General features: G+C 42.5%; 1 protein-coding gene across 3 annotated transcripts; it reads right to left on the bottom strand.

Annotated features, from left to right (window-relative positions):
- Window positions 1–506: 506 nt before the first annotated feature.
- Window positions 507–24,099, bottom strand: igf2bp3 (insulin-like growth factor 2 mRNA binding protein 3). Of its 3 annotated transcripts, XM_073463128.1 has the most exons (16): window positions 23,307–24,099; window positions 22,234–22,294; window positions 16,535–16,583; window positions 12,917–12,968; window positions 12,586–12,649; window positions 11,514–11,792; window positions 9,334–9,468; window positions 8,775–8,897; window positions 8,472–8,607; window positions 6,489–6,620; window positions 6,204–6,284; window positions 5,248–5,367; window positions 5,023–5,097; window positions 4,656–4,787; window positions 4,372–4,485; window positions 507–3,531 (listed from the first exon to the last, which is right to left on the bottom strand). In XM_073463128.1, the coding sequence occupies exons 1-16, from the start codon at window positions 23,479–23,481 to the stop codon at window positions 3,424–3,426; spliced, it is 1,836 nt and encodes a 611-aa protein (XP_073319229.1). In that variant the 5' UTR covers window positions 23,482–24,099; the 3' UTR covers window positions 507–3,423. The 3 variants fall into 3 exon arrangements, with proteins under 3 accessions (XP_073319229.1, XP_073319227.1, XP_073319228.1); XM_073463126.1 differs by lacking the exon at window positions 6,204–6,284 and having other exon boundaries at window positions 5,248–5,370; window positions 23,307–24,097; XM_073463127.1 differs by lacking the exon at window positions 6,204–6,284 and having other exon boundaries at window positions 23,307–24,096.
- Window positions 24,100–24,200: the final 101 nt, after the last annotated feature.

Below are 24,200 nucleotides of genomic sequence, written 5' to 3'. Positions count from 1 at the left end.
AAGCTTAAAGTCAACTTTTTAGGGAAATTATATTAGTATTCAAGATTAAAGTAGTACAAGTATGTTGATTATACGAGTTTACTATAAAAGGGTTTTATGCAGTGTAGATTTTTGGACATAGCTATTGAATGTACAACATACTTCCAATCCATAATATGAATTCTCAGGCCAGAGCTCAAAATCATGATTTCAGCCACTTCCCCTCCCAGTCAAAGGGATGTAGCTACTACTTGCCCTTCCTTATGGTGTAACTAATGCAAATAAATGGTGCAAGTGATTTTCCATTTCTCCTCTTTTACTCAGTGGGCCAGAAAAAAAACACCCCAAAAGCTTTTTACTGAGAAGGAACATTCAACATGCAAGATTCAGCTTGCCAATACAAACTTGTTACGGACACCTGTAAACCACACCTGGTTTGTGCCATAACACGTGCCATGTACAGACACCCAAATACAGAAAGAAGGCAGCATTTAAATAAAAAATAAATTTAAGAGACAAACCAGGCATTTTAATTATTTTTTTTTTTTATTCAGAGGCATTTGACAAGTGGAGCTGTGTGTGAAGGGGAGGTGAAGGGGCACAAGCATGGTTGCAGAGAGGGGGAGGAGGGAATATCATGCTGAAGTTAGATCACTTTTCCAAATAAACTCAGAGACCCAGTCCCTCAAATCTGTCTCATACCAAGAGGATGTTCCACGTTACACAGCCAAGAAATGCTAACAGAAGAAAACAGCTACCAAATCAGTGAGTGAGTGTAGCATCTGTGAAAGACAAAGGGAAAAAAGACAGGACTTGTATCTATTTTGAAGTCTTACAAATCAGAAATGGAAAAAAAAAAAAAAAAAAAAAGGGCAGGCCCTTTTTTCTTTAAAACTGTATTTTCTCATTTAAACTATTGAATGCAAAAAAATCAAACACGTGATTTGACCTTTTTTCACAAAAAACCCAAGCAAAAAGTTCAAATACATGTAAGCCACACCACCAAAAAAATTAGAAAGCAGAAAGAAAGAACCATCGTTTGAGGATTTCAATTAAGCCAAAAAGAGTATATATAAACACTGGCAAAAAGAAAATATTTTTGATCACTTTTTCGATTATTCTCTCGATTCTAAATAGTATATGATTTTTAGTTTTTCATTCATATCTGGGGAAGCATGGGGAGGCATAAAGGAGGGGCGAGGGGGGCTAAACTAACAAATAGAAGAATGCCTCTACTTCATATACGTGTCTAAAGAGGTAGATCAAAACAAACTGCGGAGGAGGGGGAGGGAGGGAAGGGGTGGGGAGGGTGGTTTGGCAGGAAGGAGGCAGGGAGTCAGGGGGGTGTTTGGGGGATAATTTTAAGTATCACTTGTGCCCCTCAGTTAAGCGTGGTGTTAGGATGGCGCGCCCATGAAGAAAGAAGTGTTCAGGGGGACTGAGGTATCGGTGCGCGCTGGCGCTCAGTGGGGGCAGGGTGGGGTGCCTAGTGCCACAACAACCCCCCACCCCCTCAGCTGAGGTAGACGGCGTTCTACTGTGGAAGCATGGATACACTCAAGCACTTTTACCACAATCAACATATTTACATTCGGCATGAAGAGACAAAATGAAATTAAATCGTATATTTAAGCTTTTGGATTTCTTCCATCTTTTCAGTCAGGGGTCCTTCAGTATTCTGTGTGCCTGTTCGGGCTCGTTTTCCCTGCTTGAGCAACAAACTGAAACATCAAGTTACATTTGTGGGTTACAGAGAATGTCTTGTTTAAATCATCTTCCTATAGCGCAAAACAAAAAAAAAAAAAATATATGCGTCTATCAGTGTGACTCCCCCTACCCTCACCATGCAGTGAACGACGTTGACATTAATGGCCTGGCTACAAGGGCCACTCCGAACTGACAAAGCTTGCTCTGTGAAAATAAACCTAGTTGGGCTTGGACCTTGCTGAGACACCGTCTTTAAAGAAGGTGGCAGGTGGTCTGGGAACAGAACAGACAAAAATCAGATGTTCTGCTGACTCCAGAGCAGCAAGAGAGGGGACCGTTAAAAGTCCACACTGCTCTGCCCTGACCACAGTCCTCGATAGGAAGGCAAAAAGGAAATTTTTTTTTGACAAATTAAAGTACCATTACCAATAACAATGTCAATCCCAAAACTAAATGGCATTGCTGTAATTATGTACGGTTGGCATTATTTGCATGTCTTAGTTGTTTTGTACATTTTTTTTTCCAGAACATGGTGGACCCTCAGGGGAAAAACTGAGGCGATTTTCTCGATACTCCTGTCAGCCGCCAGCTGAGGGGGCGCCAACTCTTGCTCCGGGGCTGCTATGTACAAATAGACTTTATGTACAGGGTCATCTTAAGTCACACATACACATGAACAATGCCACCTAAAGCACCAGAGTTGAAGGCAAGGTCAGTTGGCAGCTGACCAAATTTTAAATTTTCTTAAAAAAATAAAAATGTTCAAAGACTATCAGCTTTATAAAGTATACAAAATACCACAAAAGCAAAATAAAAAAAGAAAGGAACATTTTTTCATATATATATAATCATTTTCTTTTCTCTTCTGAGGTACTAGATCCTGAGGTAGTTAAGTAAAATGCATATTAAATTGGTTTTCCTGGGCAGCAGCAGTTCGGCACCGTTTCCCTAAGTGTCAGTCATGGTGCTGCCCTCACCTCTAAATATATATTCATCTATGTATATAGGTCTATCTATAAAATGCATCCAAATTTATAAAATGCCACTATCATTACAGGGGCAGGACGCCCAATATAATCCACCCTTTCAGGGGTCCTGTCCTGAAACAAGAATCTTTCCCCTAAACATGGCCCACCCAATCTGAGCCAACCCTCCCCCAAAATAAACCTATGTTGGTCCAACCTGGACCTTGATAGCAATGCCTTTTCCTTTCCACAGAAAACTCATGAGAAAGCTTCATCAACCAATTAAACACTTTAAAAAAAAAAAAACTAAATCTGAAGTCAACCAAAAAATCTTGTCAGGTTTGAAGTACCACACCAAGGAGGTGATAGGAGGGGGATCCTTATTTCTTCTTTGTGTTTCTAGTGTAAAAATAGGACAAAAAAAATATTTAACACACCCGTGGTGGGGAGGAGGAGAGCGGTCGAGGGGTGTGTACATGTGAGGGCAGGTGACGTTCGTTGGGAGCCCTCAGAAGTACATTCTCATAGAGATGCAGAAAGGTGAGGTGGGTGGAGTTTTAGAGGTGTAGGGTCTCTTATTAGCCACACTTGAAAGTTCATCAAGTAAGACAAGGAGGGGTAGATGTTTGGTTGGGTTCTGATAACCTCTGACCCCTGAGATGAGCATTACGACCCCTTGTCTTCTTATTCTCCCCCTGGACTCTGCTGCATCTGTCCGTCTGTCGAGTCTTCTGGCAGATTCGGTCACCATTCCTCCAGGTCCGCTGAACCTTCACTTCCTGCGGGGCTGTGGAGTTTGGGATCCAGATCCGGAACCGGGCTTAGGTTGCTGCTGCCTCCTCACCTGGGCCAGGATCTCCTGAATCTTCCTCTGGGCCAGCTGGAAGACAAGTTCAAGTGTGACGATCAGATCACAGCACAAAGTAGTCAAGCCACTTGCTCATTTGCCATTCCCAACAACGACCATACTCAGGTTTGGTACAGTTTTTAAAGAGTACAATTCAAGCACTTTTCAGCACCATCAAAGGGACCTAAACCAAATATTTAAAGCATTTATCAACACATCTAAATTGTTGCCATGAATGCAATTATGAAAAATAAAGGTCACAGAATTCCTTCATACCAACAGCAATCAACTGACAGTCACCAGCTTTGATTGTATATTTTGATCAGGAGACAACCAAATATGATGAGATCGATTAATTTAAAATATCAAAAAGTGATTGTGTAGATCAGGGGTGGCCAAACTTTTTCTCAAAATGGTCAAATGGTCCTCTACGGCAGCCCAGCCCGTTGGCTTTGTATGACCCGGGCTTATTGCAGGGACATTTATTTGAGTTCAGTCTTTATCAACTCACCTCCATGCCGATGTTTTGTTCCACAAGACATTTCTGGAGCTTCACAGCAAAAAAAAAAAAGAGTTGCAGCATTCTCCTAAACAGCTGAAGTAGATGGGGACTACAATTTTCTTTCAGGTGATTTTTAAAGTTTTAAAACAAGTCCCCATCTACTGCAGTTGTTCAGGACAATGCGGAAATGCCATTTTGCCGTTAAGCTCCACAAACGTTTTGTGGACTACGAAACTTCACCCGACTTTCCATCAGCATGGGGATGAGTAGATAATGACTGAATTTTCATTTTTGGGTGTACTTAACGTTTACATATGTGCCTCTTTGCCTTCCCAAGGCAAAACATCTTTATTGTCTTTGCAGAAACCCACCTGGCAAGCGAAGAAGTGTCCGCTGATCTTAACTATAACCTGGTCGTTCTCATCAGGCGTCTGGTCCCTGGGCACAACCACTTCTGCACAGGTCAGGTTCTGCAGCTCGTTTACCTGCAGCCACAACGAAAGAGACCAAAAAAAAAAAAAACTTACAGAACTGGATAAGAAGTTGACACACTGCATTTCATTTGTTGGAACAAACTTAATGTCAGTGCTAAGCGTAGCAATATTCTAGCCTGGTCTTGTGCTGCTAGCGCAGTGATTGATTAATCCTTGTTTACCGTTTTGCCTCCCTTCCCGATGACTCGTCCAGCAGCAAATGAAGGAACCTTGATGTGAGCCTCCAGCTTCACCTCTTCCTTGGGTCCAAAGAAATTCTCTTCCTTCAGCTTGCCAAAGAGACGACACTGAGCCTGCAGTCGGACAGGTTGGAGTACAGATTACTCATGCTGCACTTTGGAAATGAGACTTGTTTCCAGGAAATAAGCAAACAAAAAACAGAAAATACATTTCTGTACAGGCTGCAAAGAGACACTTGCATACCAAAAGACTGCAGCTGCCACCATCAAATTTTACTGCGCAGCTCCATTCTTTTATTTCTACCAACGTTGTGTTGTGGGTTTATGTGGCTGTGAAGAGGTACAACACCTTAAACTGAGCCTCTGGAGGTCCACTGATGATCACTTTCCTTAGTTTGGGATCTGCTCCTTCTGCAGGGGCGATCTGAAGGAGGGCAGACAGCCAGCATTTTACAAAAAAAAAAAGGTAACCTTCACTTATACTTTCAATTCCTATCAGTCCTGTGACAACTGGTTAGACAGCTGGAATCGACGCGTTACCACAGATTCAGAAGACCTCCTGTCCGTCACTCACCTTGATCGAGGCTCCGGCAAAGTGTGACAGCTGTTTGATGTGTTGACCCTGTTTTCCAATGATGGCTCCTACTGCGAGCGCTGGGATGAACAGGTGAACCGTCTCCGACTCTGGGTGTCCCTGCTGGGTATGAACACGTTAGTACTGCTGTGATCAGGCAGACAGTAACTACAGACCACTAGCTCAAGTCCAGCCACCAACGCACAAATGCAAACCAAGGATCTAGCAAGAAGCAGTCTGGTTCTTGAAGCTACATTCTAGCTCATTCCCTCCACTTGAAGACACATCTGTCTTCCGTTTCATTCCGTTATCGAAAGCCACAATCTGAGTTTACCACATGCATCAGTTTAGTAATCCTTCCAGGAAAACAATCAGGTGGAAAGTAGTATCTCAATGCCCTTACACTACCCTCCCCCTTTCTAATATGTGTCTCATAAGAGATGATTTTATTCAAAAGACACTGCAAACACATCTTGTTTTGTTTTTTTAAGAGTGTGCAATTCACTTGGGGAGGTAGTTGCACTGTCAAAGATGAACAACAAGTAGGCAACACTGTTGATTTTGGATGGAGCCCAATATTCCAGTCAATGTGTCAGCTGAGGGCACACTAACAACTTGCTTTGGCAGCCTCCAAATCCGGAGAAAGGCTTTAAGCGCGGAGGATGTTTAACATGCCGAAAACCCTTCCTAAAAAACGGCAAATGCAGCATGTTTGGCAGAAATGGTGCTGCAACACATCTGGTGAAGCCAATCTAGTAGCCAAGCTACCGTTCCCCTCCAGGACTCATGTCTCCCCATCCGCCAGGTTAACAACTGCACACAATTATGGCCTGCCTAAAAAAGGTCAAAGATGAAGGGGCAGATGGTGATGAACTTCGATGTAGCAGACCCTGCCCCCCCCGCCCTTCCCGAATCCCGCAGCGAGCAGCCACAAGCCGTGCAAAGCACTTTGGGACGGGTGACTTACAGCAAAGGGGCTGGCTGCTCGCCGACAGCATAGAAGCCCAAAATGGCCCCTCACCCCCATAAGGACTGCACTAAAGGAAAAAAGAAACATGAAACGGAGTTGCTAATGACCAAATGTCTGCTTTTGTTTTAACGATTGTACTTCTCACCAGCCTGACCCAAGAGTCGCAGAAATATGGAGTTTAAAATGGTCTAAAAACAGCCTGTCCTGGGTTTATAATGGTAGTGTATGGAGCATAGCCACTTTACTTTGTGAAAAGGAGTGCGTGACTTACTCCAAACGATGAGCATCCACCGTGGGCTCCGGGAGGTGGGATGCTGGACATCGAAGGACCCATGCCTGGTGCTCCACTGGGGAATAAGCCCAAAGCGTTCAGATTCAAGCCTGGTATCAGGTTCGACTGGAGCTGGAGACAAATGACAACATTTCTATTAACACAATACCAGCATTCCTACCTTTATCAGTCAAAATAAAGAATTTTTCAAGCTTTCACAGCACCTTACAGCAGGTTTAAATTATATATACCACATACACACATTAATACAATCCTAATTACATCAGTTTTTATTGTGCTATACACAATCACAAATCTGTAGAGCCCCAACAGATATAGGCTTATTACAGGTATATTATAATCAGGGTTTTTTTTCCCATATTTGCAGGTAGGATTTTTTATTTTATTAGCATAATGCAGAAAAAGATACTTGGGGATTAATTAATACAATCCTGTGTGCTAAACTGGAATGCATCCTGCCTCCATTACATATCATTGTTACTAGAGTCCTATAACCACATTTATATTTCTTAATATCAGCACATATATTGATAACAGATCCAACATCGGTAACAGCATCGCCCCCAAAAATCCAGTGTCAGGCTATACAACCGTTTTGTGATGGCAGTCAATAGAAGGGTGACAAACTCAAGGAAAACAAAAAGTTGCACGTTTCCAAAATGTGTCACCTGTCAGTCAGGTTAGATAGGATCCACTTACAGAGCCAATATAAAAACTATTTTGAGTTTCTACAGTAACAATCTGAAGGACTTTCAAGCACTTTACCCAAAATCCAAGCATAATTTCAGACTTTTCAAGGATTTTCATGATCCATCTCAACCCTGCAAAATGTCACAAGTAGTCTTGCCATTATATTCACTAAATATTCACACTTGAGCTCAGACAGTGAGAACCACAAATGCAAAGTTTTCCATTTTCTTAGTTAATCCAAACAGCTTTCTACATTATGACAGGATACTTCTGAATACAAACATGTGCAGTGTGAAAGTACTTGTCATGTTATCATACCAAAGATTCCTTTACCCACATCCTTAGACTGACATTTTAATAACAAGCATATAAAAACACTACCTTTTTTTAAAAAGGGAAAGTTATTATACGTACAATAAGCCTCTCCTGAGTCTCAACACTTTATATAAACGGTACACATTTTGATAAACCAGTGGTGGAAAAACTCTCCAAACGATTGGTATACAATTTCTTTTATAGAAGTGAGGACTTCAGACAGGAACTAAAAATAGTTGTTCCAGATTCTTAAACTTTACTATATTTATTATGTCCACCTTGTAAATAGAGCTGCTGCGAATCATTGATTTAAATATTTTTTCAGTCTACAAAATGTCAAAAATGCTTGTCATAATTTCCCAGAGCCTAAAGCGACATCTTCAAATTTCTTCTTGTGTCCAACCAAGAGCCCAAGACTGTTCATATACCATCATAAATGACCAAGAATCCCCAAATTCTGAATTGGCTAGAAAAACAGAAATCTTTCTTTCAGGTATTCGTTAAGAAAACCTGCATTGTCGTTTAGTGTTTCACTTGACTGCTTATTTTCTGACATCTGATTTTTAATTTGTGTTTTGTGAATAAATAAAATAATGGGACATATCATTTGACATTTATTGCATATCCATGCCCATGCATATATGCACCCATATCCAACCCCAACTGATTTTGAGTAGTGTATATGACAGCGTTTCTGGATATGAAAGTGCTGCTGTGGCAGCTGCATTTCCTGATCACTGCTGTGCATGTCACAACACCATTATCTGATACTCATCCAAGAAACCGTTTCTTTCTGTTAACCTGGTTCCTTGTTTTAATGCAAATATAGGTCACGGTAATTATCTACTGTAGCAGACCATCTGCGTCACTTTTGAAGAATTTAAAAATCAATGAAAACTTGCCATTAGGAGTCAACTGATTCACGTGGCATTTGAGGCAATTTTACTTTATGCTTACGTTCATAGCAGCCATGTCACTCTCATAGGATTCCCTGATCTTCTTCATCACCTCCTCCTCTGCTCTTGCACAAGCATCGATGGGGCCCGTCACTGTGATGGTCCGCTCTGGGTTGTACAGGGTCAGGTCCTGGAGACTGGACAGAACAGAGGCAGGGGCATGAGAACAATGGTTTTTTTTGTGTTTATTTTTTTAAAATTGAGTATAAATTTTGACACTAAAAGCAACAACTTTAAATATGCATGCTATGTTAAGTAGCACTTTTATAAATGGGTGTAGAGATTATAGTGAAGTCAGTCTTACGATGAAATTGTGATCTTGGTTCCTGTATCCTGCTCGATTTTCTTCAGGTTGCGTCCTTCCTTCCCAATTAATCTTCCTACAAAGTTGTTGTGTGCAAGTATCTTCAGTGGGATCTCTTCAGTGCTGGACAAGACAGATTTATTAAGTTAAACGCTCTGCAACAGTAACTAAATGTTCAGATCAGAACGCTCCTATCAATGTGCATTTTGATCACATGTTATGAAACGTCATTATGTATCTTTCATGTTGTACATGCAAGCTGTAAAAGCAATATTCAAAAAAAGGGCAATAAAGCCTCTAATCCATCCATGTTTTCACAGGCCTGACGAACAATACATTGACCTTCAACCACAAACTTCTGCAATTACAGAAAAACACTGCTCCATCACAACATGCACAATTAACCATCCATACTCATTTTGACTGTTTTATGACAAGTAAAAAAAAAAAAATTACAGAAGAGCTGCGTTTAAATAACACGATTACGCTGGAAATTTGAGTTGAACTTAAGCAAAAAAAAAAAATCTATCTCCCTCATTTTGTCTGGGCACAAACTCACAACTTTGTCTCGGCGGCTTCCTTCTGCATGATCTCCATGATGGTCGTACAAGCGCTCGAACAACCTTCCGGAGTGGAGTGAATTGTGATGGGCTTCTCTGCTGCACCTGCATTTTCTTTCCTATGGATGTCGATCCTGGAGTAAAAGGACAGGCAAGGCCAATTACTTGTAAAGCACCTTGTAATAAACGAGGCCATTCACAATGCTTAACATTAGACAAAAGGCATTCATACAAGATACAGAATGATAGAACAAACAAAAAAGAAAATGGTTTAAAGAAAGCAGACCTACTGCAGACAATATGAGGGGTCTGGATGGTTGGAAATGTAGCAGATCAGAAAGATTTTGGTCCTAAATCATTCAGTGCTTTCTGAATTTCATTTCATTCAAAAGTAGAATTTTAAAGTCAATTCTTTGGATCACATCAGCACAGTTCTCAGTTATTTGCCCTTGGCTTCCTGTTTTTCACTTGCTGGTCTACTGAAGAAACACATGGACAGGTTTTTTCGCAATCTTGCTGAAACTTTTAAGACTCACTTTTAATTCTTTAAATATTCTGAAGGTGATAGTAGGCAGATTTTGAAATTGCAACCTTGGTTTGTGAACTTTGTTAGCGACTGAAGCCAAGCAGAGATTTTTAAAATTGCTCCTTAGCATAATTATGGTGTTTTAATTTGAGGCTGTTCACATTTGGGTTTACGTTCTGAGTGATCCAATCACAAGAGGACAGCTTTAGCCCGTCAATTCATACCAGGCATTAAATCCATCTCGACATGCGCTTCAACTTTTTGTGATTGGATCTCACTTCCCTATTATATATGCAAATAAAGACGTACATCACTGGAACAAAACAATATGTTTTTTTACACAAACAAAGAAATATCTTCATGTATAGCGAATCAACAAGGCAGCCCAAAAAGTAATGAATGTGTTGTAGACAAAAATCACACATTTGTTAAGGGAGTCTGGTGATATAGCCATTACTAGTTCAATGGTTAGTTGAAACAGACAGCCTTCACACATATCTGCTGCCATCTTTGGCAGGTTAAGAGAGCCCAAACAATTTACATTACAGTGATCCGGTCTGAGTGATCAGGACTCGAATGCATCTTTGAGGTGTTCACACCTTAACAGCTGTCCACTTGTGATCGGATCACTCTGAACACCTGTTGATAGCAGGTCTGAAGAGCCTCTTTCTCGTTTTCTATAATCTGCATGATAGGGAGCACTCAGACGCTGAACACAAGAGGACAGAGAATGGAGCCTTGGGGCACTCCACTCAAATGTGTAACTACCGGGAGAGGATTCAATCAGTTTAGCTCTGTGTCAAAAGGTCACGTCCAGTTTTCCAGCCTGTCTAACAATATGTTGTGGTTGACATTTTCCAATTGAGCATCAAGATCTAATAATACCAGATCTAATAAACATGAATTTTCCACTGCATGTGTTTAAATGGGTGTCATTTAAGATGTTAAAAAAGCAGTCTCTGTGCTGTGGACTGAAATGAATCAAAACAAGTGTTTAGGGCCAAAAGGGTGTTAAAGCTCTTGAAAAAACAGCCATTTCAGTTAACCTTCAAAATGATAGTCACATAAAGCTCACTAATGAGTAGTTTAGGATATTTTTTTTTAAGTGGCTTAATAACTTCTCTCAGGCCATTTTCCTGTGAAAACTGAAAAGTGTCGCAATTTGCAGAAGATCTGATGACATGGGGACATCTGAGGCAAGGCTGCAAGACCAGGATTTCAAATGTGGCACATTGTCCTCCGTGAGTATATGGTCAGAACCAAATTGTGTCATGCTAATTAAATTGGTTTTAAATGGATACCACCTTTACCTGACAGAGGAACACAAACCAAATTCATTGCATGAATTACTGGATAGAAATTCAAGGACTACTGACACAGGTTTGTCAGCCTGTCAACATGACTGCGTTGCATTACTCAGTTCTAAATCTCCCTACAAATCTCATTATGAACCTGGAATTTTATTTCTGCTCTGCAAGCATTCAGTTTTTCCAACACTTTTGAATTTTTACCATCTAACTATGGCGCTTTTGCCACAGAGACTAACTTCACCTTATTGGGAGGAATAGAAAAGAGACTTCTTACGCTAGAAGTCAGTGACAGAGAAAAGGGACAGCCAACGTTCAGTATAATTCCTGACCTCTGTGTACGTACTTTGAGTGGGTCTGTTTGGTGATGTTGCGGATAGTGTTGCCCTCCTTGCCGATAATTGCCCCTACAAACTGTGTGGGAACCATTATGCGCAGCGGGATGATAATCGGGTCTTTGGGCCGGGCGCCCAGACCTGGAGAGCCGGAGCGAGGGGGTCCGCGGGCGCCAAAGCCTCTCCTGCCCCCCGCTGGAGGACCCTCTGCAGCAGCCATCTCATCTGGGATATAGGACACTTTCAAGGCATAGTTCTCCATCATGGATCCATTCAGTTTCTCCATCGCCCTGTGGAGCAAGTGATGTCAGTGTCTGAAACTCTTGATCGCCACTGATTGTGTGTGATTTAAAAGCACAGAGGGGACTTTGAGTGAAATGGCTCAACTGCCAAACAAATTTCTGTTGAGGCAATCAACATAAAAATTCCTGTTTAAGTGTTTTCCCAGCTCCTCATCAATGGGAGAATCCAAGGACGAGGGGGCATTAAAACAGAAACAAGAGGTTTTGGTACCAATTGATACAGTTTATGTCTTAAGTAATGGGCCCATGGAACAAGGAGATGAGACCTCCTTCCAAGCCCAACATCCTGAAGGGCAGTGGCCAAGCATCACGTCCAAATTCACTCTGACCTCGAGATTGCAATCACACCTCATACAGGTCTGCCTACTCAGCCTCAAGGATTTGTTTTTGTGGTGAGACAATCAATTAAGCCAGAAGACCTCTACAAGCACTCGTGCAGAGAACAACATTGTAGTATGATACATGTACACTAGGGGGCACCAGATGGCTAATTTAACGCCCCCTCCCATCCTAACACACACACACACACACACACACAAATACACTCCCCCCTCCTCCCCGCCATCATTGCATGTCAAATTAAACTAGACTGGTTGTTGGGAGAAGGAAATCAGGTGTGCTGTAAGAACACCATACAGAGGAAGTTGGTCTAATTTCCAATAGAGAATGCGGCGTAAACTGAAAAACTTCAGCAGATCCACGTCAAAGACATCAAGACAGATGAGGTGGAGGTTCATCATGTGAAAACACTGTGTGCGCGCGTGTGTGTGTTTGTACTCACAGCCTGGCCTGGTCCTTGGCTGCATATCGAACGTTGACTACCGCAGTCTCTGTGTCAGTGTTTACTGTGGGAGAACACACAGCAGAGTCAATTCACACACATTCAGTGACACAATTTAGCGCAGTGTTACTTTTGCATGGTTCAACAATTACAATTTCACTACTCTGGAAAATCTGCAATGATTTATATTTAATTTAAAAAATAAAAAGATTTTGAAGTTGTGAAAAAACAAATTTGTAAAAAATTATGGATGCAGTGTAAGGTTTGTGTTTAGGCAAGACAGGTGGAATTATATTTTTTCGACACAAAGCTTAAACAAGTGCGTATTTACCTTGTTCACAGTTCTCTACTGAACCATACTGAGCAAGCATACCATCCAAAACCTGAGAGAAAAAGAAAAGCCATGATTACTCAGAGACTTTGGAGGCTTTGACCAGAACCTGTTAGTGAGCAGAAGCTATCTATGGGAACCAGCCCAGCTCGCTGCAAGGACACACTCCATTAATTCTGAAACCCAGGGTTCAATGTTGAGTTACGTGGATAAATTTGCTGCCTTCTTGTAAAAGCCTGTCCACCTCAAATTATGACTCTTCCCTTAGGGCACTCGCATAGACCTCCAGGTACTGAGCGGGTTTTTATAACATTTTAAAAAGTCTATTTGAAATAACTGTGTATATTTGGTAAGAAAAAATAAATGTTAGATTTTCCATCAAACTGCTATTCATCTAACAATAAACATGGATTTTAAAACACATCATTTTAGGAAACAAATCTATTAATCTGTGGATGCTTTTGCTTGTTTTTAAAATATTGGTAAAATTATTTAATACATTTTTAAAAATCTAAGCATAGTGGAATCACAAATATAAAAAAAGGGAAATATCAAAAATCAGAAAATGCATCCAAAAGGAAGCCACACTATGCTGGCCATCTTCCCAAACGTGGAGACCACAGGATTTTAATTCATAGATGTGATCAAATGTGGGCGAGAGGGGGAGCGAGGGTTCTAAGCTAAGCTAAGACATCCGACCATGCTCAGTCAAAACGCAAAGGCCACACCCCCAAGAGCTCAACCCCACTTTCTAGCCAACAAGCGTGCGTCCCTGCCCCCCCACTCCACCAACCCACCAACCGAGCAACCTCCCGCCTCCCTGCCATCTCCACTCCTGATCATAGGCTGCTCCAGCTCTGATATGAGTTCCCTGAAGCCAACAGTGGCTCGCTGCTGGCTGGATGCACCGCCTGTCCGTCCACCGACTCTGACCAATGGGAATCCAGGCCATTCAGGAAAGGGTGGGGTACATTCCAGCAGGAAGCAGTGGCTGGGGGAGGGGTGCGAGTTCATGCTACACATTCTGTGAATCGGTGCACATGGAAGGGAAGGGGAAGCAGTCCAGGCCCACCCACCCACCACAGCTTGTGAACACGCCACTACCCTTACGTTTCTCTCGCTGTAGGGCTACACACACACACACACACACACACACACTATGACCCATTGTCTTATCTACCTGATAAGATACATACAAGGCCTTTGCATCAAAAGATTCCTTTCTATTCTGTTCGACCATTCTTCTCACCCCTCCCCCCTCTGAGTGGGAGAAACCTCCATGTCACCTTTTGAGAAAGCAAACAGCTCGCTCGCTACATACTAGGAACATGGGTGGATCTGGAGCTGCAGTTGAGGGACATGCATAGGCAAAAGCGAGCCCACCATTACAAAACGCTGAGCCTGTCCGTAGCCATTTGATCACAGTGAGTGAATCAGGCTGAAATCTAAAGCCGTGTATTAACCTTACAATCTCACAATTTTGAATACTGAACAATTGAGCAATTCAATGAGACAATTCTGATCAGGCTTACATTGCCTTACGGACCAGAAAATTAAATTGAACAACACTACAAGCACTCGCTATCACAGCTAAACCTCTGCAGAGGGGGAAAAAAAAAAGAAAAGAAAAAAGGTCACGTAAAGCTGTGTTACTGAGATTCCACACTGAAGTTAGCAGTGAGATCAGTGAGTTTGACACAAATGATTTCTGAAAAAAGCTTCAGTGAAATTTGTCAGACAACTTTAAAATGTTGAAATTACAGTACAGATAAATTTACATGCACCCAGCACATGAGTAGAATGTGTAACAAAAGGTTGGAAGGGTTTTAAATCAAATGCTTATCACATGCACAGAAAGACATGCAATGCATGGACACACACACACACACACACACGACTGTTGCTCAACACTATTTTTTTCACTAATCAGGCAGTGGCCTTGAAATCTGACCATGTTACAGCTCACCAATTCTACTGATATTATTCATTTTTACGTGACATGTTCTTGCCCTTTAATCCTTTATGGACAAAGTGGATTGTATTAGAGATAAAATTAATAAATAAAAAAACTGACCTTGAGCGTCAGTTTTACAGCTTCAACTTTAAGTCCACTGTCGTTCCATTAACACTCATCTGAGTCATGCAACAGAGGACAGTTTTGCATGATCAACTCAAAGATGGTTTTCTAAAATTTTTAATCTGAATATTTGTGGGTGTATTTTTGTCTGAAATGCCAAAGGTTCACAAAAAAGATCAAGGCCAATTTTCATGCAGTTTAAAAGTCACCTTTGTTGGAATGGTGTATGCAACTCCTTTTTGAGAGGATTAACAGCAAGTAAGGAATTTAAATTTTAGATCTTTTTTCTTAAATGTTGGACCTGTCTCTAAGCTGTTTGTATTCAAGTGTGGTTGCAAACTTAGCAAAATAAACCTGAAATAAGGGCTTCCATTTCTGTCACATTCAATTGTATCAAGTGTGTATACTGTATATTAGCAACTGCGTCAGGAATCAGGAGTGTAAAGGAATTTGAGGTGCAGTTTGTCATTGTGTTACAAATTAATCATAAACAACAAATATAAATTCTCACACACCTCAAACTATAAACTTAATTAAGATGCAGTTAAATCTCTTACAGACTCAAACTTTAAACTTAAGAAGCTTCAAACATTTAGTGTTTCTTGCATGGACAGAGTATTGGGTTGCATTACATCGTACAAGTGTCGATTTTATTTTCTGCACAATCTCGACAAGGAATCGCTGACACGTTTAAATTCAAATCAGTTCTTTTTCCAGACTCATTCAACAAAACACAGTATTGCATAACTAAATTGACATTCCATAAAAAAAAAAAAAAATACATAAACTAGAAAAAATAAATATCCCATGACCCATGTATGGACAGCCAGGGGGGCCACGCCACATCCCATGCTGCATGAATGTTTCACAGCCCTTCCGACAATACACTTGGTTTATTATTTAATTTCCTTTTTTTTTGCAAGAACACACAATGTGAAAAGGCCTTCGCTTTCATACTAGCATATGTGATCAGTGCTGAAAGACAGCATGACAGAACAGTTTAGGAACATTTCCCATTCAAACACATCAGATCCTGTGTAGCCCAACAATCAATTCAAATCAACAGAAAGCTGTTTCAAAGTGCTCTTAAAACTTGCCTTTTAGGTAGCCAACAACTGAAGCCTTATAATGTTGAAAAAGATCATGTGACGGCTTAAAGTTTCCCATGTGAGTGACCCTAAAGGATCCTACTTTTGCCGAAGACTGAATCTTTTTGAAGTCCCCCAATGTCTCTGCTTAGTTAACCATGACCAACTATCCACTGTGCGGCTAAATTGAACAAAGTCAACCTCACAATCTTCGTTATCAAACTTCCAGTGGTATTTTCAATCATTTCTGCTCTACCAATCACAGTTTGGCCCACCGCTTGGTGCATTACACTGGCCTGAGCTGCAGCCTTGTTCAAACGAATCATCAAGCGCCTGCTCAATTGAAACCCAAACGGGGGGCAAGGTGACTCCAGAGGCCACTAAATGGGAGCCCAGTTGGGCTGCCCGATGGTGCCCCGCCCTGGAAGCAGTTAGCAGCCTGTTAGCACTCACCTCCCACTGCATGTGAGGCGGGATGTTCCTGATCTGCAGCTTACAGTTCCTGGAGAGAGAACAAGGGAGGAAGAAAGGTGGGGGATGGATAAAGGGAGGAGGGAGATAGGAAATTGATGAAGGTAGATGGGAGAGAAGAGGGGAGAAAGACCGTTAGTAGCTGACAATACAGAGGGTACAATGATAAAAAATAATGAAATGAGGGATATTATTAAAAAGAATAAAAAACAGCAGCTCTTTATTCCCTCCGCCATCTAGTGAGACAGACCAGGGTGGAGAAGCTTTGGATATGACTCCTGCTTTAATTCCCTTCCCAACCCAGCAGGTGCACTGAGGCACCCTGGGTAAAAACGTGGGAGGAAGTGATGGAGAAAAAAGCAGGCAAAGGGGTGATTAGGAATCACCGCTGGGTGGCCTAAATTGAGTTGAGGGTGTTCAAAATCAAAATTACGCTACAAAACACACCACGCCCTTCGTCTCAAATCACCAATCGTCACACAGAAAAGAAACATGACAAGTGGAGCGTCAAAGGAGTAGTGAGTGCAGAAAAGGTATAATGTCTACCCTCTTTGAGTCAAGCACATGCCCTGTTGCACTGCATCATGAGACGTCAACCACTGCAGGACTCAAACCCACTTTTTTCAACCAAAATAGACACTTATCCAGGAGCATCCAGCTGTTGTATCAAAAAAAATAAAAAAGTGAGGAGGGGGTGGTACAGGTGCCAAACAGAAACCAAAGGGAATCTCCGCTAGCCACGTCACACTAAATGGGAAGAATCAAAATTGCGTGCTTGTTCGTAGAGAGTGTGCACACACAAGCACAAGTGAGTGGAGATGAGCAGCTACAATGGTGCTGCTGTGCTCCGTCACTAGAAACAACCAGGGCAGACATCCCCAATTCATCCTTTTAACATGAAGGTTTGTCTACAGCAGCATGAGCATAGTGGCCATGTGTTGAGGTCCCTTAGACAATGGAACTTGTGGATCAATGAGTCAACAGAGTTTCACAAGTAGTCCGCCTGTGCATGTTGTATAAAAATGTGCGAAGAGTGGAGGCCACTCCAAAGTCCCCTGCCTGTTTGACACGCACAAACCTACAGGAACAAAATGTACATATGGCTTGGGAGCTGAAGCATGAACACAGGCACGCATACACACAAACCCTGACCCCGACCCATTTCCACACCAGCCTTACACTCGCTACACATACTTGACACATATGCAGTCAATTTAACTTAGTTTGTAGACATTTTCTGTCTACTGTATAAAACTTAGAGTTACACTACAGACACACACACACACACACACCTCCTGTTCTTTTCCACAAGCTTCACTGAGCTGTTAAATGACGTCTAAAATGCAGCTCATCTATTAGCTCTACTGCTAATGGCTGTTTTGTAATCTGCTGTGTAGAAGATAGCACCTTACAACATGAAGCATTTTATAAACTGACTTTACAGCATGGACTCAAATTTACAAAAAAAGCACACACACACCAAAAAGGAACATTTAAAAGAAGAAAAAAAAAAAATTGCACACAAGCACATCTACACAGTAAAAAAAAAAAAAAAACGTACTTCACATGTGCAACTAGGGCCGCAGTAGTTGGAATTCCTTAGCTTAGCCACTACGACCATAATCAAGCCAACAGCAGTTCAACAACATATTCAAATTGAGACATTAGGGAAATACTTAATTCTAAATGGGCAAATTGTAAAGAAAATTCCCAAATAACTTCCAAGAGGAATTCCAGCCCTTTCCGGCCCACTGTGCCATTCCTGGCTGATCCGGCCCCCTCTCCCCACACATTCTGTATGCTCTGCATTGCGGTGGGAACGCCAAGCGAAATGTGCAAATGCACCAAGCACTTCCAGTCGGATTAACCTATAGCTCCGCACACACACACAGAAGAAGTCAGCCAGGGTATGGGGTGGGGTGGGGGTGGTATACATTCCCCAGTCCCAGCCTTTGATTTGGGGAGGGGGGGAGGAGGTGTGTGTGTGTGTGTGTGTGTGTGGGGTGTGGTGGTGTTGGGGGGGAACTAGCTAGCCCTGTTTCAGGCAAGGGTAACAAGGGCCCTCTCTGCCCTGTGGGGGTGGGGCCCTGTTGCCATGGACACGGACAAGTCCACTGACAGGAACATGTAGAGCGGGGGTTAAAAGTGGGAGGGGGAGGGAAGGAGGGGAAGGCCAGGAGTGACTGGGGTTGGCTCGTCATGTGATGGCCAGGAGGAGGCCGGGCTCCTTATTTACTTTTAAAAAATGGACCAACGTTCTACATGTTCGCCCTCTTCTCTCGCCGCTCAGCTGAGACCTACAGGCCTGCACCATCAAGACACACGCAAGCACCATGACACTGCACCACACCTGCATTAACCCCCATTTTGCAGTTGTCCATCCTTGCGGCAGCACGCTTTATCAACACCATCAGGGACGGTGAGGGACACACGAGATCTGTGCTCAACGCCCATCCACACCCACCGACTGTTCAGTATGCAGAGGTTCTGAATGACTGAATTCCACGCAGTCTGGTTTCCGCTGCCCTCTCACAGGCCTTATATGCACACTGCGCACCCAATAAGCTACATTCAACACTTGCGTTTGGTTAGATTTGTTTGGAATTCCCTCAGAGAATTCCAATGAGTTGAATATCAACAGTTAGGAATGACTCAACTTCTGCAAATACTGTTACGCATTTGTGTCTACCTTCCCACCTCACAGAAAATACGTTTTATGTATGTTAAAAAAAATTTAAAAAAAAAAGAAAGCAAAAATACAATGAGATACTGATTTGAGTCTAGGAGGAGGGAGAGTTAAGGAACCTTTGCCTGCAGTCTGGGTAAAACAAGGGGCCACATTCATAATTTTCTGGCACCCCAAGTCTCCGTCCCAAATCCCCGTTTTCGCAGGTGGGGCCCCACAGTGACCCCATGACCCAGAATTCTTGTAATAAGAGCCAGGAGCCATTTCTACAAACAGCACTGATCTACACCATTGTCTCAATTTATAGATGTACTTTTGATGCTTGGTTTAATTTATTTATTTTTTTTAAAAAGGGGCAAAAGGGGGATGAAACTTGACACCATTTCCTGAGAACTGCTACGCTATACATGTTGTAAATAAGTCAAAGTCGTGTATATGCTTGATGTCCGTTTCCCCTCTTGCTCCGCACACACACACACACCACACACACACACCACACACACACACACACACACACACACACACACACACACACGGGGCCTCCCCTCCTATAGCCATGTCATTTTCTCTTTCTGCACATGTGACTAAGCGGGTATGTGCATGTGGGGAAGGGCAAGCTACATTTATTCTGTTCAATTCATACATAACCTGACCCAGGAAGTGAAGTGAGAGCGTACACAATAATAACACTCCTGCAACTCGAGTTAACCTTATAATTAAAAAAAAGGCTCAAACAAAATTTTTGTAATGAAATTCTAAAAACATTAGCAACAGTTAGCATACATTTTGTAAGAATCTGCACTTTTGTAAGAATCTGGGTCAAAAGTGAAAATATTATTGTTGTCTTAAAAATCAGGTCAATTGTGGAAAATGAGGCTCTTTTAACTTAAATGTAAATACACCTGTAAGATTCTGATTAATGCTTGATTTCCTATTATGCAATTTAAATGCCTTCTCAGAATTAAAAAGAAATTTTAAAAAACAAAAACAAAAAACACAGGACATTGTCAAGAACGTGTGGGTGTCATCTTTAAATGCCAGATTAAAAGAAAAGAAAAAAAAAAAGCCAGGCACATAATGTTTGCAGAAGTCAGGCAAAGTGAAATGTAAATGACCATGAGCTGGCTGAAAGGTTTAATAACTATGAAAAGACTGCAATGTTTCTGTGGGCAAGATGTTTTCAATTAACTGGATTTTCTTTTGCGTTACGTTGTTAAATGCATACTGTATATTTTCAGGAGTCATTATTGAGCGCAGCAGATGTTTTGCTAATGCGCTGGAGATAATTTTGGTGGGCTTTTGACCACGACCATGACCAATTCAGAAGAATGTACATTAAAGTATTTGATTACGTGACGCATTTTGGCCAGTGTGAAACACCACGTTCCATAGTGTGTCACCCAACGCAGCTCTGTCGTCAGGAGCCCCAAACTGTAGCAGCCCCACCTTGATGTCTGTCTGCTACAGCACTTCCCCTTCCTGACGGGTTCAAAGGTTAAGCCATGGTGATTGGCCGAGCCCCCAGTTGATATTCGCAGGTTGGAATGCAAAGAGGGGCCCCTGTGTACAAATGTGTGTTGTGTGGCTGTACTCAGAATACTGTTCTCATTGACGACTACTATGTTCCATGTTGTAAAGGGAGGGCACGTTTTTACTTTTTTTTTTTTTTTTTTTAAAGTGTGGCTGAAACTCGACTCTGTTTGCTGCCATAGCCAACACAGCAGGCTGCACTTTAAAAGACAGAGCAACGTCACCACTTCTTCATGATGAGGGATTTTTATGTTTTTATTTTTTTTGTAATTTTGGGGAGGAAGCTTTACGTGAATTGATGCGAAATCCCCACGTAGCTCACCTGGTTTATTTACCCAAGCTACAATTTATATCATCAACCCAGCAGCTGCCAGGGAAAGCTTGTATGACCTTCAGGTGGAAAATAAATTTCACGTCAAGGCGTCAGAAATTCCCTACTAGAGCCACATTCGCATTTAACCACTTTCTAATCAATTTACGCCACGTGTAATAGTATAAAAAAGGCACCTACGTTTCACCTCGACTTGCAATTCAAATTGCGCAGCGTAAAAACAGCAGATTATTCAAACTTTACAGAAAACAAGCCATGCATATTACGTGTAACGCCCCAGAAATCCTTGGAGCGATCACCAGACAGGAGCAATTTTAATTTAATTCAAGAAAACGTTTAACTATGGCCGAATTGCGTCACCAGCTAAAACAAAAATTACGCACACAATGCCAAAAAGCACCAGTATTTTGCGTTCGCAGCACACATTACGTACAGCACACAGAAAATATGTATGCTACACTTCATAAAAATCACCCACTGAAACACGACACGGGGGTCTAACTCTGAAACTAAGGTTTTCCGTGACTTGGGCCCCAAACCTCCCATTCCACTCGCGTTTGGGAGTCCATCTCATGCAACAGCAGCACAATGTGCAGAGGAGGGCGGAAGCGCAGGGCAGGCAGGGAGAATGACGGGCAGATCCTTCTCAAATGGACGACTCCACAAGGCCTGTACGCCTCAAACCCAGCCTGCACTCACTCTTGCAACACATTTCAGCCAGCACAAACCGGGCTTTAAATAATCGGCCCCCGAGGTTGGAGCTCAAATAATATCAAGTGGTGTGCGTACACAAGAAAATAGCAGCGAGAAAATGCAGGCATGTTGCTGGTTAAACCCAAATGCACGACGGTTTTAGGAGCACCCCACAGTCATGGCGAGAGGAGGGAGTACACCACCATACGCCCCTTTCATTTGACCCCAGAGCAGGCAGAAAAAAAAGACACAGCGTTCAGCAAATATGAAAATACTCACGCCACTGAATTAACAAAGCTCACCAGGAACATACAGCCACATTTACGGCGAATATCAGTGTGGGAAAAAAATAAATAGGCTTCTTGTGGAAAATGGCTGGACAAAAAACACTGGAGCTCCCACGAGTTTGAACCAAGCACTAAATAATAAACGTCGACCTACCTTTGACGTTTAGGGACCGAGTGCTCCACTTCGAGAAGTTTCCCATGAAGTTCAACTTTACCTAAAATACAGAAATAAAAATAAAATGCAACAATTAATTTAATTAAACCTTTGACCCCCTAAAAACAGCCCCCCTCCTCCTCCTCCTCTCCTTCCTGCTGCTGTTGCTGCTGCTGCCTCCTCGCCTTTTTGGACGTGTATTTATGGTCAGTGTTTAATACTCATTTTAAAATGTAGCCTGGAGGGGCTAAAAATCTAAACATGGCACCTTCCTGGGGGTTTTCAGCACGGTGTCATGTGAGCAACACAAATTGCTGAAAAGTGTGCGAGCCACTAATAGCACGAGTGCACAAATGAGCCAAATGTGAGCACACTTCGTAAAATTACACGAGTTTTTAGCTTAAAAAATGGCACGTACCCTGCGTGTGCAGGCCCATGTGGAAATTAACAACAAACCAGGATACGAAGGGACTACTATACAACAGCTAATGGTCGTGTGGCTCTGTTAGTTGGCCTACATTTGACCAACACAATTAAACCACCTGGTGTGTCAGCATGGGCGAAAATGGCTTCACAATGTAGCGAGTTGTGGCCACTGGAGAGGGCCCGTAGTTTGAAACCTGGGTACGAGTGTGAGTTCATAGTGAAACTGGTAAAAGCAAGTACAACACTTTGGCACGATAAGGGGCAGAGGCCGAAGTGGGCTGTGTGATAGAGCCCACAATAAGGTTCACTTCACGGCGTCCACAGCCCCGTTGCCCTGGACGGCACAGAACCTGCATTAGGAAAGCGATGGCAGTCTCATCCCTCATGATTGTGTTTACTCGACCATTTTACCAAGCGACACTCAGTGAATTTACGAAAGAGCAGAATTTCACTCGAACCCAGGGCAAGCTATTCGTCTGAGCCCACGGTGTCAAAAGGCCAAGTAAAGGTTGTGTGAGAGAAAGAAATGCTTTGGATACACCCCCACCCTACAGGGCTCGAGCAAAGCCCGATCTCCACACAATTGCAGCAGTTCGTGCGTCTTTGCAAATAACACTTTTTTTTTTATATGCCACAAAATGTCTCACCTGAAAGAACATCGATGGCCTTCATCGCAGCCTTCTCGTCCGGGCAATCCACAAACGCATAGCCAGTTTTGAGAAGAAATGGACCACTGTGCGGAATCTTCCACTGCTCAAAGATAGTTTCGAAGTCCTCCTCGCTCGCCTCAGCGCTCACGTTGCCAATGTATAGCTTATTCATGTTCTGCGCCGAAAAGGGACAATCTTTACGCTGAGGGAGAGACCGTTATTTGCTCTCACGGATGTGCAGTGTTTGGAGTAGCCTAAATCGCCTTTACTACTACGGAGTGGCTGTGGCGTGCTTCCCGGTCGTTCAAGCCACAGATAGATTTAAACTGGCAGCCTCACAGTGCGTTCGCTCTCCCTCGCCCCTCTGTCTCTATCGCGCAATAAATAAATGCTCAATTATTAATCTCGTGTCTCCAAACGATGGCGGGCTGGGTGAAAAGGAGGAGAAACTACTTTGTGTCTTCCTCCAAACCCCTTGGCAAAGAGACAGAGAATGTCACACACGGTAAGGCTGGCGCCCGCCTCTAAGTCTAGAGCCTAGAATAAGAAGAAGAAGAAGGGGGAGAAAAAAAAAATCCTCTGCTATTCCGGCTTTTTGAATGAGCCACGTGTTCAAACTACAAATCAGCCCACACGTGAGGAATCCCAATTGCTCAATTAAGTGTTTGGGATTGGGGAAAATTGCACGGGAATCTGGGGTGGGGACAGCAGAGGGGAGTGGAGAAAAAAGGAGGGGAAGAGTGGATTGGCGTTGGGAAAAAACCTGGCGAGCTATGTGCGTAAAGGGATTCCGTGAGAACCCAGTGTATCTTTACTAGAATCACATTCGTGTGCCTTTCTCTGCAAAGCCTTGATTCTCATTGGCCGGTTGCGGAATAGTAAAACGGCAGT

This window comes from Pagrus major, chromosome 3 (genome assembly GCF_040436345.1).
Source record: "Pagrus major chromosome 3, Pma_NU_1.0".
Lineage (NCBI taxonomy): Eukaryota > Metazoa > Chordata > Actinopteri > Spariformes > Sparidae > Pagrus > Pagrus major.
The sequence above is the reverse complement of the archived record's forward strand: the minus strand, read 5'-3'. Positions and strand labels throughout refer to the sequence as shown.